Source organism: Haliaeetus leucocephalus, unplaced genomic scaffold (assembly GCF_000737465.1).
Source record: "Haliaeetus leucocephalus isolate CR32 unplaced genomic scaffold, Haliaeetus_leucocephalus-4.0 Scaffold351, whole genome shotgun sequence".
In the NCBI taxonomy this organism is placed as follows: domain Eukaryota; kingdom Metazoa; phylum Chordata; class Aves; order Accipitriformes; family Accipitridae; genus Haliaeetus; species Haliaeetus leucocephalus.
Genome location: NW_010972787.1, coordinates 5,670,585 through 5,690,209, shown reverse-complemented (window position 1 = coordinate 5,690,209; position 19,625 = coordinate 5,670,585). Strand labels below are relative to the sequence as shown.

General features: G+C 45.9%; 1 protein-coding gene across 3 annotated transcripts in view; it reads left to right on the top strand.

Annotated features, from left to right (window-relative positions):
- SLC7A1 (solute carrier family 7 (cationic amino acid transporter, y+ system), member 1) overlaps positions 1-19,625 on the top strand; it is a 47,855-nt gene that overhangs the window by 10,737 nt on the left and 17,493 nt on the right. The window contains exons 1-4 of one of the 3 annotated variants that reach the window (XM_010572704.1): positions 5,798-5,883; positions 12,217-12,600; positions 16,696-16,854; positions 19,109-19,283. In XM_010572704.1, coding sequence (XP_010571006.1) covers positions 12,231-12,600; positions 16,696-16,854; positions 19,109-19,283 — 704 coding nt within the window. In that variant the 5' untranslated portion in view covers positions 5,798-5,883; positions 12,217-12,230. Of the gene's footprint in view, positions 1-5,797; positions 5,884-12,212; positions 12,601-16,695; positions 16,855-19,108; positions 19,284-19,625 lie in introns of those variants that run through there. The other 2 variants (XM_010572703.1, XM_010572702.1) reach the window with 2 other exon arrangements.

The window sequence follows — 19,625 nt, the reverse complement described above, 5'->3', positions numbered from 1 at the left end:
TGCAGCTTGCTTGCTTAGTGAGAAATTAATTTTGGTTTCTTCAGAAAAGGGAAGTTTTTCTTAATTCTTCCGCTGTGTTGAGTCACTACCCGACAGCCACATCAGGGTGCACTGCTGGCAGGTCTAACTCAGGAGGTCTGTGTGGGGCAAGCCCTTGAGAATGGCCTGAAATTCAGTGGAAAAACTCCTGGATTAATGAAAACATATTCTAATTACTTTCTAATTACTTTATTTTGATTGCATAAGCCCAAAGGAGTGATGTAGCATAATTTGATGAATCATAGAATGGTTTGGGTTGGAAGGAACAGGGACATCTTTCACTAGATCAGGTTGCTCAAAGCCCCCTCCAGCCTGACCTTAAACACTTAATTTGCAAACACAGTTACCCAAGGTTAGCAAAATCTTTCTTAGAAGCCTGGAGTCATCTTGGTGTAAGGCACAGGGAGTCCTGTGACTTGGCCACGTACAACTTCTGCTCCCCTTCCTCCCGGAACAAGAGCATCCAGCACAGGCTGAGCTCCCCTTTCTGCAAGTTATTCCTCCAAGGAGAAATTTACAGAGTATTTCCTCTAAAAAAGCTCTTCAGACACTTCCACCTCTTGCAGAAACACCATTCCTGCTTTCCAAGTAAAGGAAAGGGTTCCTTTGCTTTGAGTCAGTACCCGTTATAGTAACAGAGGAAGTTTTTAATTGGGACAGCAGCATGGTGATAAGCCGTGCACCAGTGCTGAGAGTGTGCCTGTTTGAGAAACATCTGACCTGCAGACACGGTGGTCCACGAAGGTGGCCAAACCCTGGTCCATGCTCAGGCAGGATGCCCCCGGGCCACTGGGCAGGGGTGACCAGAGTCTCCTGCTGCCTCCAGCTGGAGCTGCCACTGCTCACCATGAGCTACTTACTGGCCTCCGCCTGCTCCCCAGCTGCTCAGGGACACAGCAAAATCCACTGGTTTATACCCACTTTGATCTGCCCCTTGTCCACACCTGAAAATCCCCACTCAGCTGTCTGCCCTTACTCCTGGTGAAATCATGGCTGGTGTTCAGGGAAGTCTTCTCCTTCCTTCTGTCTGTCTGTGTGTCTCATCGGATGTATCCTGCGTCTGTGCAGGGTGGTGTTTGTTGTTCTGCATGAAGGTTGAGGCTCTTAATATTTTTATTTGTTTGTTTCCCTGCTACTGTTTTAATAACAAACGAATTTCTGTCTAACTTGCTTCCTTATCTCCTAAGGGACGTTTCCCACCTACTTCCAAGGACTATTGTCCAAGGACCATGACTGGAGCATGCTGAATGGCACAGCCAGGCATTTTGGCTAAGCAAAGCTTTGTCTTCATTTTATCTGGGTTTAAGAAGACAGAAGCTCACTTATTTAATATTGTTTTCCAGAGCATAAATTTTTTTTTCTGCTCGATACCAAGGCTGAGTCCCTGGCAGATTACGGGTGATGTGTCACTCTGAGTAGGTCCCTGGCAATCTGTCTCACGCTTTCATTTGGGAAGTCTAATTATCAGTGGAGATCCCCTCGGGTTTTATGACAAACTGAGGAGTTAAATCAAGTAATTTTCTTGCAAAGTGTTATTTGAAGCCATGCTGAGGAACTATTTGAGGAGACTGTACTGGAGCTGGTGGGAGACTTTTCAATTAGGTGCTTTTTCATCAGAAAATAGTGGTTCATGTAATGAGAGAGGTGTGATGCCCTTTATCGGCTAGGCAGGAAGACATCTCCTTAACTTTTTGATCCCTGAGGAGCTGTGAGTGGCAAATGTGGCGCTGCCCTCCTCCTCCTCCTCCTCTTCCTCCTCCAAACAGCTGAGTGCTGCTTTGAGCTGCCAGAGGATCGTCACCAGCTGAAGTCCGAGGTATGGGCTAAAAGGGCTGAGGGCACCAAAGGTGCTTTTCGCTGGATGGTACTTCCCAGGTGGGAATCCACCCTGGAAAGTGTCCCATCCCTCTTTGCCTCAGCTGCTGGCTGCGGTGGCTTGCCACCCAGTTCGTTGTAGGCACAGCATTGGGTTCATTTCAGCAATGCTGTTTGGAGCACAATTCCCCAGGTGGTTATTCTAGTACAGCTACAGGGGCGATACGCAGTAGCCTGGCGAGAGGAACATCTGTTTTCATGGTTGAACCCTGCCAAAACAAGCATGCTGTCTGGCTGCACCCGAGTCTTCCCTGCTTTGAGGCAGGATGCACTATATCCAGTTTGTGTCTAACAGGTATTTCTCTAAACTGTTCTTGCCAACACTTGGGTGGTGGAGACTCTCATCTTGTATCCTGTCCCAGCCTTTCATTGTGCCCACAGTTGGAAAGTGATCGTAACGTCAAATTCCCCGCTGCAAATTAAGCCTAATATGTTGTGTGTTTCTGCAATAACTGAGGGGAATTAATGTCTATCCAACCTTTTACCTGTTGAATGGCTTACTGTGTGCCACGTTTGATGGAGATCACAGCTGAAGCTTTGTGAACAAGAATGGACATCACTGAACTGCCATTTTGGAGATTTTGAAGCTTGAATAGTGGGAGGTTGAAGCATTCCCCTCAGACCTTTCAGAGCAGGAATCTCCCTCCTTTATTTTGGTCAAAAATCACTATAATCATTTCAAAATGAGTTTCATGTATCACCACAAATAACCCAGATTGAGTTTTCTGCAGGTATTGAGTCAAAGCATTGCAGTTTGCCTGCTTTTAAATTTTGGGGAAATTGAGACTTCTTGTCTGGACTTGGGGAAAGGAGGGTCTTTGACATCTCAGAATTTGTCCTGGGATGGGAGAGGAATTTCTGACCTTGGTACAGCCAGTAGCTGTGACAGTTTGGAAAACAGGCGAGTGAGCTGCAGCAGCCCGCCATTCTCCTGAGGCAATGCTGGAGCACCAGCACCTTCTTCATGTCCAGCGGGATTTGGTGTTCCCCTTTCACTAACTGATTGCTGGTAAGTGGTTGGCATAGGGATTAGAGAGCGTACCTCACTGCTCCTTTTCCAATAGAAGAAATTCTCCAGGGCTATGAGATGCCTGGGGAACAGTGGGAGATGCTGCCTTGGAAATGTCCCTCACACTTCAGGAGCTTGAGGAACAGAAACCTGCACCATCCCCAGCCGTCTGTGACTGCGGGCTGGTCCCCCAGCACCACTTCCCTTGTGCTGTTAAAGCAGATGTGCTCAACAGAGGAGAGTAATACGGTCCCCTTCTTACAGGCAGTGTGTCTTTAAGCAGGTGGTTAAGATTGTGTTTTGTATACACTGCACACCCACGTGTGTGTGCCCTTATCTTACATACTTATAGTGTGTAGTTTATATTTAACTGGATGGCTTCCTTCTTCTGACTAGCAAATACCTTGCTAGTGGCTGATCTTGGTTTTTAAAGACTATAACATTTAGTATCCATATATATACACTGATATAATCTACATTTTTGTAATGTATATTGAGATATATGCATACATATGCACATGTGTGAAAAATAAAAAATAAAATTATGATAATCAAGAAAGGAACAATTTAACAGCACAAGGACAAGATATTCGTTGCCTGGTTAAAATACTTCAGCAGGACAGCATCCCTTTACACACAGTGAAACCAATGCAAAGAATTACAGTTACTTTGGTGGCTTTTGGCTTGGACTCCTTGCCATTACTGCTACTATGGTGGGATATCTTCCAGCTTCGCATAATGCTAATACTTGGTCATTCCTTTATTTTCATCAGCCTTTTTGCTGGTGGCAGGCATCTGCAAATGGCTATGACCACAGCCTCCGAGTTGGTTCTTAGCACTTGTCCCAAGTGTGTCCTCTCTAAACTGCCTGCCTTGTCCACCACAGCTGATGAGCACACAGACAGACGCACCTTAGGGTCTGATGCCATGTCCTTTGCTTGTGCTTCTGAAAATCTTGAGATTAAGTGTTCAGGTATCTGTGGGGAAAGTTCAGCGTCTGCTGGAGCCATCTTGTCTCTGCTCTGTCACTTGTTGCAGAGTAACGTAACAAAAATTGGAGACTTTCTAAGGCGAGACATTTTGGAAGGACATATCTGACACAATTCCTGCTTTATACTGTAATGGATCACACCTGGGGCTGACGTGCCTTGGGAACTGTTGACTTTTCTCATTGGATTTCTGAATGATGCTTCAAAAAGCATTCAGTGGTTCTGGTCTGGTTCTTTACAACATAACCTCTTTGCATCTAGGAGTCTACAGTCAAATCTGACACCCCCCAAATATCTGTAATGTTAATGGCAGTAGTTGGAATTGAGGTTTTCCACCTCTTCTTTTTCTGCATAGGACTTCTCTGTGAATCGCGCTACCTTGGGGATGGAAATAGCAAAATCAGCCTTTCGAAAAGGGCTCCCAAATGGGTTTGTTACCTGTGTGTTGATGAAAAAAGTTGGCATCATCACTACATGCTTATTCAGGGAGCTGACCTGTGTTTAAAGTAAATACAGAGCGCCAAACCCATTCTACATTGTTTGCCAAACATACCAACATGGCATAAGCACAAGCTCTTTGTTCTGCAGACTAGTAGCAGTGATGGTACGGCTGTCTGGGGGATACATTTGTTGAAGACCAAATGGATGCTGAGGAAAAATAAGACTGACCACAGGACATCGCTTTGCTGTAAGAGAAGGGTACTGATGGCAGTAGAGGTTTCCATGTGTTTCAAAATGGATATAAGCATATGTGGGACAATGTTGAGTGGGGATTTCTGCTTGTGCTTCCTCCGAGGAGGTGCCCAGGGAGTTCATTGGATGTGCAGCGGGGTCAGGCTTGGGTTTTCTTCTTTCTGTAGTAGAAGGCTCCTTGTTCTGCATAATCAGCTTTAATTTTATGCTATTCTGCAAATTGGAGAAGAAAATTCTCAGGAGCAGCAAGGCCTTGAACTAGATAAGGAGTGGTTTTTCAGAAGCTGAAACAAATTGTAATTGTTTAGGAAGTGATAGTACTGCTTATATAAAATGGTGCCCTGTCAGCTTATTTTTACACATGGTGTTTTATGTTTAGCTGGACAGATGTTTGTTATGGTTTACTTTTTGCTGTTAACCAGATGCAAGATTGCTTATTTTCTTATGGGATTGTTTTGAAGAATGTCCCTTTTTAAAATGTTGTTAATGGGGAAGGAAATCTATCAACCTGATATAATAGGTATGTTAACCATTAGATAAGAGGAGGAAGAATATCTTATTTTATTTGAAAATACAATACAGTCAAGGCACAAGAATTTGGACATGGAACAAAAGTAACAAACATAAAATGCACTGTAAATAAAAGACAAGGACCAGTAGCAGTGGGTGGAATTTGGCTCGTATTGAAGTCGGTGGGAGCTTTGCCATCGACTTCAGCGGGACAGGATTTCACCCAAGGATGTGGCCCCTGCCCCAGGGTCCACCCTGTTAGGTTATCTAGGTGCATCATGGCTTCCCGCTGCTCTCAAAGCCCTCGGCTCTTTCTGAAACATGAACGTGCCCAGAACCTTGGGGTGAAGTCATTCCCTACCCAGGGTCTGAACGGCCGGGGCTTGCAGCTCAGTGTTTCTCATTGGAGAAGGCAGGAGTGAGAGCTAGGTGTGTGCAGAACAAAGCTAATCTGTGTTCATTCAGATCAAGCTTCCTCAACTTGAAGATGCTTTTGTACCATCTGGTAACATTTCTGGAATAATTTGTATTGTTTTATGTGATTAGGACTGCGTTATGCCACAGGAATACTGACCGTACATTCAAAAAAAGGCTCATCGTTTCAAGTATGGTTGGGAGTGGGAGTGAGAGGAACCAGACCAGAACACATTTCCTCACTTCAAAGGCAAGAACGGCTGTTTCAGAAAGCAAGATCACAGCCGGATCCAACTTCTAAGGAGGGAAAAATCATAATCTCCGCCAAAATCACCCTTTGATACAATTGCAAAGGTAACAAATGATATCAGAGGAAAGGCTTTGGGCAGAGGTATAATGGCCCCTGTACTGCATCCTGATAAACCAAAAGACTGTTCTCCTGAAAAAAATCCGACTTGTCTTTATTGAAGGTCTCTTTGCCAAGCTACAGTGAATATGATTGAAAGTGAAAGGTTGATTTGGTACCTGCTGTTTCAAAAGCAACAAAAACATGTAAGAGATGCTTAGGATGGTGATCAGTCATCTGTGAGATGAAGGACAGTGCTCCCTGTGAGGGATGCAGAACGTGCCTGCAGCTTGGGTACTGTGCCCTGTACCCAGCTCCCCATCTGTTATCTACGGGTCGTAGGAGGTATTTTATTCACAACAGAGACACTCAGACTTTCTGATGCTTTTTGGGCAGGATGAAGTTGATATCTTGATCTTGAGATCACCCAGAAGAGTGCTGTCTAATGGCATAAAGCCAGTTGCAGGGTGTTGGCCTTAATTTCCATGTCTGTCACAATTGAATAGCCCCTCTTCTAAACAAATTATCCATAAAACACAGTTCTGCTTTATTCTTGATAGCTGTAGTACAGCTGTGAACACCTGTAGATATGCCTGAGGGAGCTTCAAAATGAAATAGTATTAAAATACGTTTCTTGTGGGATACTCTTGAGTGATATATGAGCTTGAAATAATTCACTAGATTATTTTTTTTTAAATGAATAAATCCTATGTTCCCCCTGCCCCCAAAAACCTTGCCAAGTTCGTGCCCTGATCCTCCTTCCCTGCAGCAAGGGGCTGTTTCTCTTCTGGGGACGTTGCCCCTCCCTGGCCCCGTTCTTGCCAAAGAAGTGATTTGTGATGATGTGTGTGGCAAGGGAGGGCATTGGGTACCAGATCTGCCTTCATTTTCAATGCAAAGATAAAACTCCCATTGGGTTGGGACCACTGAGTCATGTTCGCTTTGCCAGGCACCAAATTTAGTTAAATTTGAGTCAAATGGCTAGGTAGGAAATAAAAGGTCTACCATTATTGTTAGGTAGTATGTTTTTGAAGCAGAGACCTTGAGCCAAATCCTGAAAGAGACTTAGCATCCACAGCTCCTTGGGTGTCCATGGTGATGGAAGGAGGAGGGAGAGTGACTCTCATCTGTGGGCAGCCTTGGTCCACCTCCACCTGGAGGCACTTCCTAGACAAAGATAATGTCAGGCTGTGCACAGCCTGACCTCTGCCTTTTGCTTTTGTTCACCATAGAGCATGTCCTCCTTGGAGCTTTCTGCAGTGTATGGGGACAGTAGGTCCCTTACAGACTGCAAGCAAGCGTATCGTTAGTGCCATCTGGCTCTTAGGGTTAGCACCATTGTGTGGGCATCATAGAAACCCACGTGTTGATGAGTGAGTGCACATCACAAACCTTTTCCTTCTGCATATTACGTGGCCCAACCTTTCAGGATACCCTCCTCCCTCACCTTGATTTTCCATGTAAGAAATGTTCAGCAGCTTGTAGGATGAAACCCAGTATGCTCAGCAAGGTTGATGTCAACTCGGAGGTGCAAACCCTGAGGAACACAAAATAACGTGTAAGTCACTGGGATTTGGGGAGGCCTGGACCTGTAGCCTCGCCCAGGGTGATATGTCTCAGGAAGATCTCCTCCGAGCATCTCTGGTGTTCCCCTATGGTTGGTCCAGCTCAGCCTCAGGGGTCCATAAGGACCTGCCCAGGGGTTCTGTGCAAAGGGCAGAGGAGCCCTGCCCAGCTGCACTGCATCTCTGCAGACCTCCCTGGCTCATTGCTCAGCTTCTCGCTGAGCTGGGCCATCCCTTTACCTCCTTTCCATTTTCTGTCTTTATTAATAGCCCCGTCTGGGACTTTCCTGTATTCTTCTGTGTTGCTTCAAACTCCTCTGTTCAGGCCATTGAATGTCTAAACCTTGCCATAAATACTGACTTAGCAAGAAGTAAACTGTTTTTCACGAGTCCTTTGGCATTTCTTGATGTTTCTGTACTGCAGAATAAACCCATGTTTGTTCTGAAATCCAGAGTTTGGTTCTGAGTCAAACTGGTCCTGACTTTCACACTAGCTTTGGAAAATAAATCCAGTAACAAATCTCTTGTGGGTATCTTGCCCATAGGTGGGTGCAGTTTATGGCAGGGATTTCTTTGTTTTGTTTTGGAGGGCTTTTTTAGTATCTTCTGTAGCATTTTTTTCTTGTGCATAGCACTGGGATCCTCCCCATTTCTTGGAGGTCCAGACTGAACATAAACCACCACCACTGCTGAGCAGGGTGGATGAGTTAGCCCCGTTGCTGTGGTCTTCATAGGATGCAGCCATCAGTGGGATCTCTGCATCACTTTGGTGGGAGTTAAGCAAAGCCTAGGACTTGTGTTGTCCTAGAAAGCAACGAAATTCGTAGGGGATGCTCCGGCGCAGTGCTCTTCTTGTCACCTTACCCCAGTTCAAAGTTCAGGACTGCCCTGTCCCTGCTCTGGGGAGGTGGGCAGGTGTCCAGCCACAGGCAGTCCTGGCTGACACAGATTTGGGTAAGGTTCAAGTGGGAAGGAGACTGCCTGAGCAACCTGACATATAAATGCACTTAGGTAGAGGTCTGTCTTCCTTCTGAAGGGAGAAGATCGTTTTCCCTCTCTGTGTGCATTGGGAATTCCCATGGTTCATCAAATGAGATTTTTGTAAGATTGGACTGAAACCTGCCTTTCTCCATTAGTCTAAATCCATGTCTCTTGGGAGTGTGTTTGAGAGCTTTTGGTGGAGGAGACAATTCCTGACACGGTGGGGCTTGTAAGTCCTCAGCCTTGTTCCTGCAGTTGTAATTACTTTCTCATAGTAGGGGAGTTAGCATAAGGCCAAGAGAAAGGGATTTAAGCCAGAGCTTATGACTGGTGTCTTGGAAAAATGAAGAGGATTTTTGATTCTGTAGCTGATGCTGTGGTGACAAAATTGAAGCATGGGATTTAATAGCTGACTCAGTTTATTAAGTTTCTTAGTATGTATTTTCCCACCTTTTACACTGGGTTTTACCTGGAGCTGATGAAGTACCAATCTCACTTGACCGTACTGTAAATTGCATTTAGTAATATTTTTGCCTACACATTATTCTCAGCATACTATTGATGTTAGTGTGTGATGTATACTGCTGTTCCATTATTGGTATATGAGGCACTGTTCATTGGAATGTGAATGCCTCAGTCCAGCATTGCATCTAAATAAAAGAACCTTTTCCATAATTAATGAAGAAACATTTAAAAACCCTGCTGCTGAAGCTGGGCTTAATGGTGCAATGTGGATATCAGGCTGGGGCTTCTTAGAGCTACAGGATGCAGTCTGAAATGGAAGATGACGTTCATCCTTGCTGGCTGTGTCCACGTAGGCAAGTAATGCAGCCTGTAGATTTTCGGAGCAAAGCAATTGCTGCTGAGAATCTGATGTCTGCATGACAGATCTTATAGGGGAGGTTATCCTGGACTAGCTGTTCCTGCAGGCTGAGCACCTATCAGGTATTGGGATGCGTTACATATGCCCCTGCAGCGTCCTCAGGTTTAGGTTTAGGTTCATCCTGGTAGTATTGGGTTTGTGCATGCCACGAGCTCTTTGCAGTGTGAACCAAAGCCTAATAAATGGGGCCACTGGGACATTCACTTTTAAAGTACTCTTATGCTCAGAACAGAAATGCTAATGGGCATTAAAGAGTTGAATGCAGGTCTTATAGTAGTGATTTTAGTGCCTGGAGCCAAATGTGTTTGTAAAAGCATGGTCTGTCGTTGTCAGTGCCAGCGTTGTTACTCTGGCTTAGGTTGCCTGTTGTCTTCGGTTGGAGCATGGCTCTGCAGGGACCTTCAAAGCTTCTTGGTGCTTGTCACAAGTGTTGGATTTCTTCCACTGGAGGCCCATTCAAGGTGAAGAACATGCCTTGTTACAGCTCCCCCAGTGCTGCTTTATTTTAGTGCGTGCTTTTCTGTGTATGTAAATTAGGAGTAATCCAGCAGGTCCTATGGAAACATCCTACCTGTGGAGAGCATCATATTATCCAGCTGCCAAATTCTGAATGAGGATGATGGTGCTGGGATGAAGGTGGGATGGCAGAGTGTGGCCTGAGGAAAATGGCTACAGTCAGTGGGAGCAACACTCAGAAGAGGAGGGTCAGGGACAGGTAATCAGAAAGAACGAGAGCATGAAAACAGTGGTGAACCAGCAATGTGAAACTTCTGCAAAGTAGGAGGTGGTGCCTATTGACTGGAGAAGAGCGAAGAGATACGTGAGTTTACCTATGAGAGACAGGCAGTTTTATTTGATAAGAGACACAGGGAAGGTGGGGGACCATTGGTTTTTTACTTCTAAGGTTAAAGGGAAGAACGATAGCTGTCCTTTATCTTGATTTCAGCAAAGCTTTTGATGCGATGCCACTCAGGAAGTTGTTTACGAAGATGACGACTAGTAGGAAACTGGCACAGTGGAAAAGGGACTTTTTAGTGAGAAGTCAGGGACTGGGAGAGGAAAACAGACACTGGTAGAGTGTCCCCTTACCCCAGTTCAAAGTTCAGGACTGCCCTGTCCCTGCTTTGGGGAGGTGGGCAGGTGTCCAGCTGAAAGCAGTGGACTGGATACCCACTGGAGTTCTTGGTGGTTGCTCTTGGGATGCTCTTGTTGCATCTTCTGATGGTTCCTCTTGATGCAACAAGCAGAAGGGTGCTGATGGGATACACCCCTGCTCAGAGGGTTCTTCAGAGGTGAACAGTTGCAGACAGGGCAAGGGACTGCCTGTGTCTTTGGGGCTTGCATTGCTTACCTTTGCAAAATGAAGGTTAAGAGGTTATGACTGATCTCTAAAAGTACGCTGGGATAACCACCCGAGTGGCAAAAGGCCATTCTTGGCACAAGAGCATGTGAATGAACGCTGCATACTAAAGCATTTTGGCTGGAGAGCAGAGGAGTGTTGGTGGAGCTTTCCGACAGTGGAGATAATGCACCTAGAAATTTTAAGGGAAGGCCTGATAGTACATCGTGGTTGCCCGTGACAAACCGGGGCTAGTCTTGGTGGTGTAAAAAGCAAGAAATTCCTTCTAATGCTGTGCTCGTGGATTCAGGTAATGCTGTGAGGAGGAGCTCTCTAGCTGTTCTCTAGAGGCAAGGACAATTTTGAAGCAACGCACTTAATTTTTTTCAGAAGTGGTAAGACAAAACTTCCATACTCAGGCAGTGTCCAAGGACATAAATCTTGAAGGGACCGATTCCCTAACAGCACCGGTTCCACAGATGTCCTCAAGGAGCTGACCCCACTGCTGGCCATGCTAGTTTGACCAACTGTAGCTTTTAATGAGTGCTATCACTGGTCTGTGTTAGGTGGACACCTATGCAGATGGTCGAATTCGTAGGCTTGGTGAGTTGCACAGCAAAATCTTCCCATGGTGTAGCACTGCAAGATACGTGTCTCTCATGGCAAGAGAAACTCTGGAAGGATTTCCTAAGGGATCCCTCCACAGAGAGGGGTTTGCTTTACCCTGCTGCTAATCCCATCCTAAGGTCCCAAGCAGGGGAGCTGCACCTGAACTGCTCGCACGCTGAAGCCGCTGCACGTTGCTGTTTGGCCATGCCAGCAGGTCCGTACATGGGAATAGTGCAGTTGCTGAAATGGGACCACGGCTGGAAACCCTGCCCCGTGGTTTCATTAAACACCCCTGTCCTGCAGCGTTTCTGTTCTGAGTGGGACAGGGACGTTCAGGGAGCCCCACTCTGCTCTTGCTTCAGTTGTTGCAAATGCAAAATAGCTTGAGCCTTTGCCTCAGTGTAACCAGGTTAAGTAGAACTCGATTCTACATGTCCTTTTTCCTAAAGTATATCTGTTTCAGCCTGCACAGTAGTAGGCAACAGCAGCCTGTGCTAGTGCCTGTGGCTGGAGCTGGAGCTTAGAGATGGGAAATGTCCCAGAGGGTCTGTTAGACTGCAAATGATGTCACTGACTGCAGCATGTGGTCGCGTTGTGCTCTAGGGACAGTAGCACGTGTGGTGCCTTATTCTGGGATGTAACGCTCACTTCTTAGTTCACCCTGAGACTTAAAAAACATATATAAGTACGTCTCTCTATGTATATCTGTCTTTTTTTTTTTTTTTTTTTTTTTTTTAATTCCCAGCCCAGGAAAACCGCTCTGAAATCTGAAAGATGGGCTTTGTTAATTCCTTGTGCTAAGCCTAGGTGAAATGCTGAAGGAGACCTTTTGCCATGTAAAAAAGTGGAAGGTGGGAAGATTAATTTGTTGAAATGTAATAGGGCTGTAGCAGTGTACCTGTGCAGTGATGGTGCTCTGGGGTGTATCCTGGTCCAGGTAATGATGGCAGCATCTTTCTTGCAGGCCCAAACACGAAGATGGAGTGTCAGAAAATTATCAATTTTGGAAACCAGCTTCTTCGCAGGAAAAATGTGGACTGCACTCGAGAAGACAGTCGGCTCTCGCGATGCCTCAACACATTTGACTTAGTGGCTCTGGGTGTAGGCAGCACTTTGGGTGCAGGTGTCTATGTATTGGCTGGAGCCGTGGCACGGGAGAACGCAGGACCTGCCATCGTTATCTCCTTCTTGATTGCTGCCTTGGCTTCAGTGCTGGCCGGACTCTGCTATGGAGAATTCGGTGCTCGAGTTCCTAAGACAGGATCAGCTTATCTCTACAGCTATGTGACTGTGGGCGAGCTGTGGGCTTTCATCACAGGGTGGAATTTAATCCTCTCCTATGTTATCGGTAAGTACAGTGGGTGCGCTGCGAGACCCTAGCGTCAGACCGGGACAGCAGCCCAGTTTGTAAGATCAGCCTTGTTTGGGCACATGCGTTACTGTTACAAAATAGGTGCTGCACTCTTGCACTCACCGAGGACTTCAGGACCCGTCTGTGGGGCATGTTGTTGTTGGCTCCTGTCAGTTGACAAGGTGAGTGGTGTGCTGTGGGCTGAGAGTTTGTCCTGAAGCTGGATTATTGCTGCTACAGCTTCTTTTGAATCTCTGCGTCATCCCTGTGGCATCCCCTGGCCGCTGCACGCTTGCCAGGGAGCAAAAGTGTGTCCTCTCTGCCAAGAAAGAAGCCGCTGATGGAAGGATGCTTTTACACAGCAGCATCTGTACTCCTGGCTAATAAAGGATTAATTCCTGGTCCCTTTGAAACCTGTTTAAAGTATCTGGAGATCAGAGTTTTGTTTTGTGAATGGCTGCAGGATTAAGTTTAGGATGATCTGCCGGTTCACAGTCTCTGAAACGTCCAAATCAAATCCTTTCTAAGCTCTTGACTCCCACTAGGTGAGGCCTTGGATCAAGCTCAGACCATGCAGTGTACAACTCAGCTGATACATTAAAACTAAGCCACACTTTGCTAATTAAGGATTCGTGTCTTTTCAAGCATATTCTGGGCATGCTGCTTGTCATCATGCCTGTAATTAAGGCTGCAACCAACTTGCCAGTTGAGAGCGAAGACTTACTAGTTAAAATGAAAACCAATGTTATGCTAAATTAATGAAGGGAGAGGGTTTTTTTTAAATGCATTTTATGGGATGTGTAAGTGCTGCCTTGGAGATTAGTTTCCATGGTGCTGGGGAGGGTAAGATCTTATCAAGAACGATATAGTGATATAGCAGCTGCTTGTCTGAGATTGTGCTGGTTCTGCTCTGTGTGCCACCTGAAACCTTTTCCCCCCCCTCCTTTTTTTTCTTTTTTTTTTTTTTTTTTTTAATAAGAAATGAGAGGATGAAAAGCCAGAGTCAATTAAACTCATCTCCTTAGGAAATCTGAGTCCTGGGGTTCTTTTATGAATCAGGTTCACTGCAAGGAGGGGATAAAAATAGTTTTTTAAAAAGTAAGCATATAATTTCCTCCAGACTTCTAAAATAGACTCTGCTTAGGCTACATGTAGAAAAATTGAACAGATTTCTTGGTGATTTATCTTCTGTTCCAGAAATGCAATGATAAATAGTCTCCTCCATGCTCCTCGTGTAGTTAGTTATGTGGCCATTCCCACTATGATACTGGACCACCAACATGACAGACGTAGCTGTGGATGCTGTCCCAAAATCTGATTCTGCAAATGCACGATGAAAAGATTTACATACTGAAAGTTACACTCCCTGGACCTGGGCTGAGGCTGGTATTTCTGAGATTATTTTTTTTTTCCCCTCCTCTCATAATGGCTTTTGAACCACTGCCTCAGTTTTTATTTCAGAGTTGGCTGCTCAGTGTATTATCATGAGGCAGAAAATTCAGTAAAAAATAAGTAGATATTATCCATGAATGTGTTCAAACACAGTTTTGTTACTTTTAATTCAGTCCTGTGACAAAAATGCATGTTTGCAACTGGCTTCCTTGTAATTTGGAAGGAAGGGCGGCCAAGCAGGAAAAACAACTGGGGGAGGATGTGAGCTGTAGCAGGTCTCTCTTTTTTTTTTTCTTTCACCCCTCCTTTCCCCATGCTAATTGCCCCTCTGTGAGCAAGGACAGCTCCCAGCAGCTTCAGGGGTGTGGAGGAGAAAGATATGTTGGCAGGCACATGCTGCAATTCAGAGCCAGGGGTTGAGAGGGGTAGAAAGCCAATTTTTTTCTTAGTCATGCTGCAGAAAATGCCAGGCAGTGCCACCAAACCCAGGCAGATTGGTGGGAGCTTGCATCTGTAAGGCGTTCGGCCAGCTTGGTTTCTTTCACGCTGAAGTTCTCAGACATCTGTTCAGAAAGTATTGTGGGGGTGGAAAAAGAAATCCTGGGGTCCCGGGATGGGTGGCCAATAGCTTGTAATTAATTGAAGTGATTTGGCTTGGGGGAAGACAGGTATGGGGTCTTAGAAGTGGGTGATGAGCAAAAATGGATGTGCAACTGATCGGTTGTCGTCTAGGCAGAAGGAAGAGGTATCCAGGACCTGGATCTGGTGTGAACTTCCTTCTGGGATGCTGTGGGTTTGCAGAACCGTGCCAGATTGTGGGAAGCATTTCAGGAACTGGAAGCTGGTGGGAGCTGGTAATATGATGAGTAACAGCATCCCTGCTGAGAAGCCGCTGCTGGAGTTTTCTGGGGCACACAGTGACCTCCTGGCCTGTGCCTGTTCCTGCAGCGAGCCCTCTATCCGAGCTCAGCGGCAATCCTGGGAGCTGTGCGCTGCAGGCAGGAGCCGGCTCGATCTGGTGAGGTTATGCTGACCCAGAACTAGTAAATCCTCCTGGATACAAGCTGAGTGGCTTTGCACTGTGCTCTCTAGCAACAGTAAGGTATTATCCAGGTGTCTGCAATGTTGGAAGAATGTCAGATTCCCCCTGCTCCCTCAAGGCTGTTGGTTACAGAGAGTTTGGGATAAACGGCTGACAGTTACATGGAACTGGCATCCAAGCAACTGGCATCTAATGTGACACGTGCAGTAGCTCGTTGTTCCTGTCCTAGAACATGATATATTAGAGCCAGGACAAAAAAAAAAGCACTAAAGAAGTAGTCTTTTCCCTCATATTGTAAGCTGAAAAATTGTAATGTGGTATACAATACCTTTTGGAGTTTTTCAAGATTAAATTGATGGCACTGATGTCCCACCTCTTTAAAAGCATTCGCACTGTGCACTTTGCTGTCTCAGTGAACAGAAGAGTCTCCAAACAGGTCTGTTCTGCAGCTTATTTTCATACTTTTGCAAAGCTGGATTTGGGGGGTGAGTGTTCCCAGCTTCGCTGCAGGTGCTGCCTGCCGCTGCTGCAGAGGATTTAGCTGTAGGTGAGCACGGCCATTATTCGACACGATTGCAGGTGCTGGAGTCAGGACCTGAACACCCGCCTGCAGGTGAGGGTGTCAGGACAAACTGTTCTAGGTAGAAGGGGGCCCATGACAGCATCCTCTGAGGAACTGCTCTGCAAATCAAAACCAAACCAACCTCTTTTTTTTTTTTTTTAATTAGGTCATTATGTACGGTAACAATTATATCATGCAATTAGATGCTGTTATATATAGTGTACTGTGTAAGACATTGAGACCATAACGATAGCCACTTTAACGCAGGAGAGGGAGAAGTTGCCTGTTGCCCAAACCTACTTATTTTACACGATGCTGTCACTGTCTGGTGGTAACTCTTCGTTGTTACTATTTCAGTTCTCTGAAATGACTGTTCTGGCCCAGACAATGTCCTGGACTTGGTCATTCTGAGACCCCAGGTTCAGTCCTTACCCCGGCAAGCTGTGCGTGGTTTGGTGCTCTTGGGAACCCCAGCAAACAGCGGACCTGGAGGGACAAGTCTAAGGATGCTGCAGGCAGGAGTCATGCCACTCGCTGGGATCGTCACCGTGCAATAGGCTGACTTGTGCTCAGATAACCTGTAAAGCATACCTGAGTCTTTATTGCCCTTGCATGCTCTAGCACCAAGCAGACCTGCATGTTGCTGCAGTGCAGAGCTTAGAGAGCTGGGCGAGTGTTGTGGTCCAGGCTCTGGTGCTCCAGCGTCGCGCTGTCGGAGGCAGGCTGGCTTCTCTAAGGTCCTTCTGCCTGGGCTGCAGTCACCTGGCTGGGGCTGCCAGGGATTTCTGCTGTATGGGAAGAAACTCAGACCTCTCTAGTAGCAGAAATTACCACATTTGGGGGATGTTCAGGCTGCTCGGAGCATAAGGAAAAAGTCAGAGACCCACCACCTGCGTGTGTCACCATCAAAGCAGATGTCAGGCGTGAATACAGGCTGCGGGCTGGATCTGCAGAGGAAAGGCTGCTCCCAGCACCCGGGGAGCACATGCGAGGCTGCTTTGAGGCCCTCCATGGCAAAAAGCTGTGCAAGGTGCCCCCTGTTTGGAACGTGTGCCAGCCACGAAGAGTGATCTGCATCCTTTCTGTCCTCTGGCAGGAACCTCGAGTGTGGCCAGAGCCTGGAGCGCGACGTTTGATGAAATCATAGGCCAGCACATTGAAGACTTTTGTAAAAAATACATGACAATGGATGCTCCTGGAGTGCTAGCAAAATACCCAGACATCTTTGCCGTGGTGATAATCATCATCCTAACAGGTAAAACCTTGGAGAGGTTTGTGAGTCTTGGACGTCCTTCTGTAATTTCATTGTTTGCTTTTGGAATAGGCACAAAGTCCAGATTTGGTTTGGACAACATATTAAAGACTCTTTCTTTGCTACAAGTGTTGGATTGACCTATATAGCTGCTGTGGAGTTAGCACAGAGCATAGCCTGTTTACAAGGTTTTTAATTAGAGGGGAGTAGTCTCAATATTTTTTGAGCCACTTTTAAAACCTTCAATCAAATTTTATATAAGGAAGAAAAGAAAAGATGACTTGTTATCCTCAATCAGGTACAGAAGTTTAATCCTTCCCTCCACAAATCCTATTACACAAGAATTTCATTCTGTTGCTCTATCAACCTTATTCCCCCTTTGATAATCTGCCAATTTTTGGTGCCTTGAGCCAGCAAAGTGAGAAAAAAAAAAACCGGGACTCAGTAACAATCTCGTGTACTACTGGTTTTGAGTTTGTTTTTTTTTAAATACATATGGGCTTCAGTTTGCAGCAGTGAATGCAAGAGTCCGGAGAAATAAATGTGTGATAAACAGTCAGGACCTCTTTTTTCCTAAAAGTGTGCCAAGGCTTTGATCAGAATTTGTAAAAGTTTTGAAAATTTGTAAAATTAAAATCCTTCTGAACTTTTACCTCTACTCCAGCTGGATCTTGCAAAGCATTGCCAAATTTAGACAAATCTAAAAATTTATGCCTCTCATGTACCCCTCTGTGGTTTCCAGAATGCCGAAGCTGCAGTGTCACCCTGACAAGGTTATCCCAACGTTTCGGACTCTGATCAGGACAGTCATCTTACAGCGTGAGCTGTGCTCACAGGGACAGGCTTCATAAGCAAGGGATGCTTTGGCATCTGGGTTTGCATTTGGATCTAGGACTATATCGAGGACTGCTGAAGTCAATAGCAGGACTCTGTTTTCAGGACTACATCTGAACGGGAGAGAATATTTTCCTCTTTGTTCATTTGTATATAATAGGAATTTCTTTAGATTCAAATTAGAATCTGGTCTTTCACCTCAGATACGATTTACAAAATTTAGGACTCCTCACTTTAGCACTACTGAGGCGTAAAATTATACAGATTACCGATGACTTTATTCCCCTGCGTGGAGCAAATTCCCTGGGTTTTAATAAAAAATGTAAACCCCTTCTTTTCTACAAAAAGCTGCTGAATGAGCAGCTTTAGTGCCAAATATAAGCACTACAAGTTTATTTCTGCTTGCACTGTCTTGAGCTTCAGATTTCTACAAGGTAACTTACTAGTTTTCCTGGGCGGGTATGCAGTTTTATCAAATACTTCCCTGATGTGGCTGTCTCAGCTTAATTCCTGTTTTAAAAGGAGGAAAGGTGAGTGCACAGGATGGTCCCCCCTCCTTGAAGTGCCTTGGAGTAGCAGTAAGGACACCCTGTTGTGCTTCTGTTCTCCCTCAGGCCCATGTGAAGTTTTTTACCTTCTCCCTCAGCCTCTGCCTTAGATTTGGGGTAAATGTTTGGGTTCTTGAAAACCAGGCACCTGAAAAGCAAATGCGAGTTACCAGAGCTTGTCGTTCTGAGAAGCTGAGCTATGCCTCAGTGAGATGCTGGTTGCCAAAGCCTGTGAATGTGCTTTTCTTCAGATGGATGCTCTTAAGACCACAGGCTGAAATCCTGCTCTTGCTGAACTCACTGGCAAAGCTCCCGCTGATTTAAATGGGAGCAGGATTCCCGAGATGCCGCGTTCTTCTGTGTCTTCAGCACTAGAAGTAGCTGTCCTCCTGGATTCGGTCCCTGCTCATGTTTTCCCCTGCTTCTGAGGAAAGTTGAATGTTGTTCATAACTTCTGCATGTGGCCACGACCTCTAAGACAGTTTTCCTTCATGAAAAGCCACCCAGGGTGCTTTCTTCAGGTCTCTGAGTGGAGTTTGAGGCTGTGTCTAGGTGGCAGAGTGCTGCGCCATGAGGTGACCCAAGCTGGCCTTGAAAGCGCTAGAAGCAGTTTAGCAAAGCGCTTTACCAGGGGTGAATGCCGAATGGGCATGCTGGGTGGGAAGCTGTGTCACATCCCACAGTAGTAATGTCTGTCTGGGCTGGAGTCCTCATCCTCCTCCTGGGTGAGTTAATCCTGAGCTACTTGGTTTTGTGGAGAAATGAGGTGTGATAAGCTGGGCAGAGCACAGCACGAACAGAGCTGGTCTACCTCTGCAAGTCCCCAGCACCTGCTACCTGACTGCCTGTCTGCCTTTTTTTTTTCTCTTCCCCAGGGCTTTTAATTTTTGGCGTGAAGGAATCTGCCCTGGTGAATAAAGTGTTCACCTGCATCAACATCCTCGTCCTCGGCTTCGTTATGGTCTCCGGCTTCGTGAAAGGGTCTGTTAAAAACTGGCAGCTGACTGAAGAGGACATTTACATCACCAACCACAGTATTTACAGAGAGAAGTAGGTTGGATCTTTTCTTCTCAGCTCTGAAATTGATGCATTTTCAATGGCAAGTTTATAGGGGGGGTTGTGGAGTGGTTTGAAAATGGGATGGCTCCCTCCTTTGCCAAATACCTTGGAGGCAAAGCTGGTTTCGGTGGGCATTTGCTGAAAGCAGACTGTGGTGATGGGCTGTAACTGGTAGGAGGTAGGCTGTGTCAACATGGGCCCTGCTGCAGAACTGACTGTTTCCAGCCTCCTGACCAATACAGCATCCAAATTTGAGAGAAGAGAGCTTTTTAGACAACTGCCTACTCAAGGCTATACCAGGCTGGCTCTGGTGTCTCTGCGAAGCCATGACCA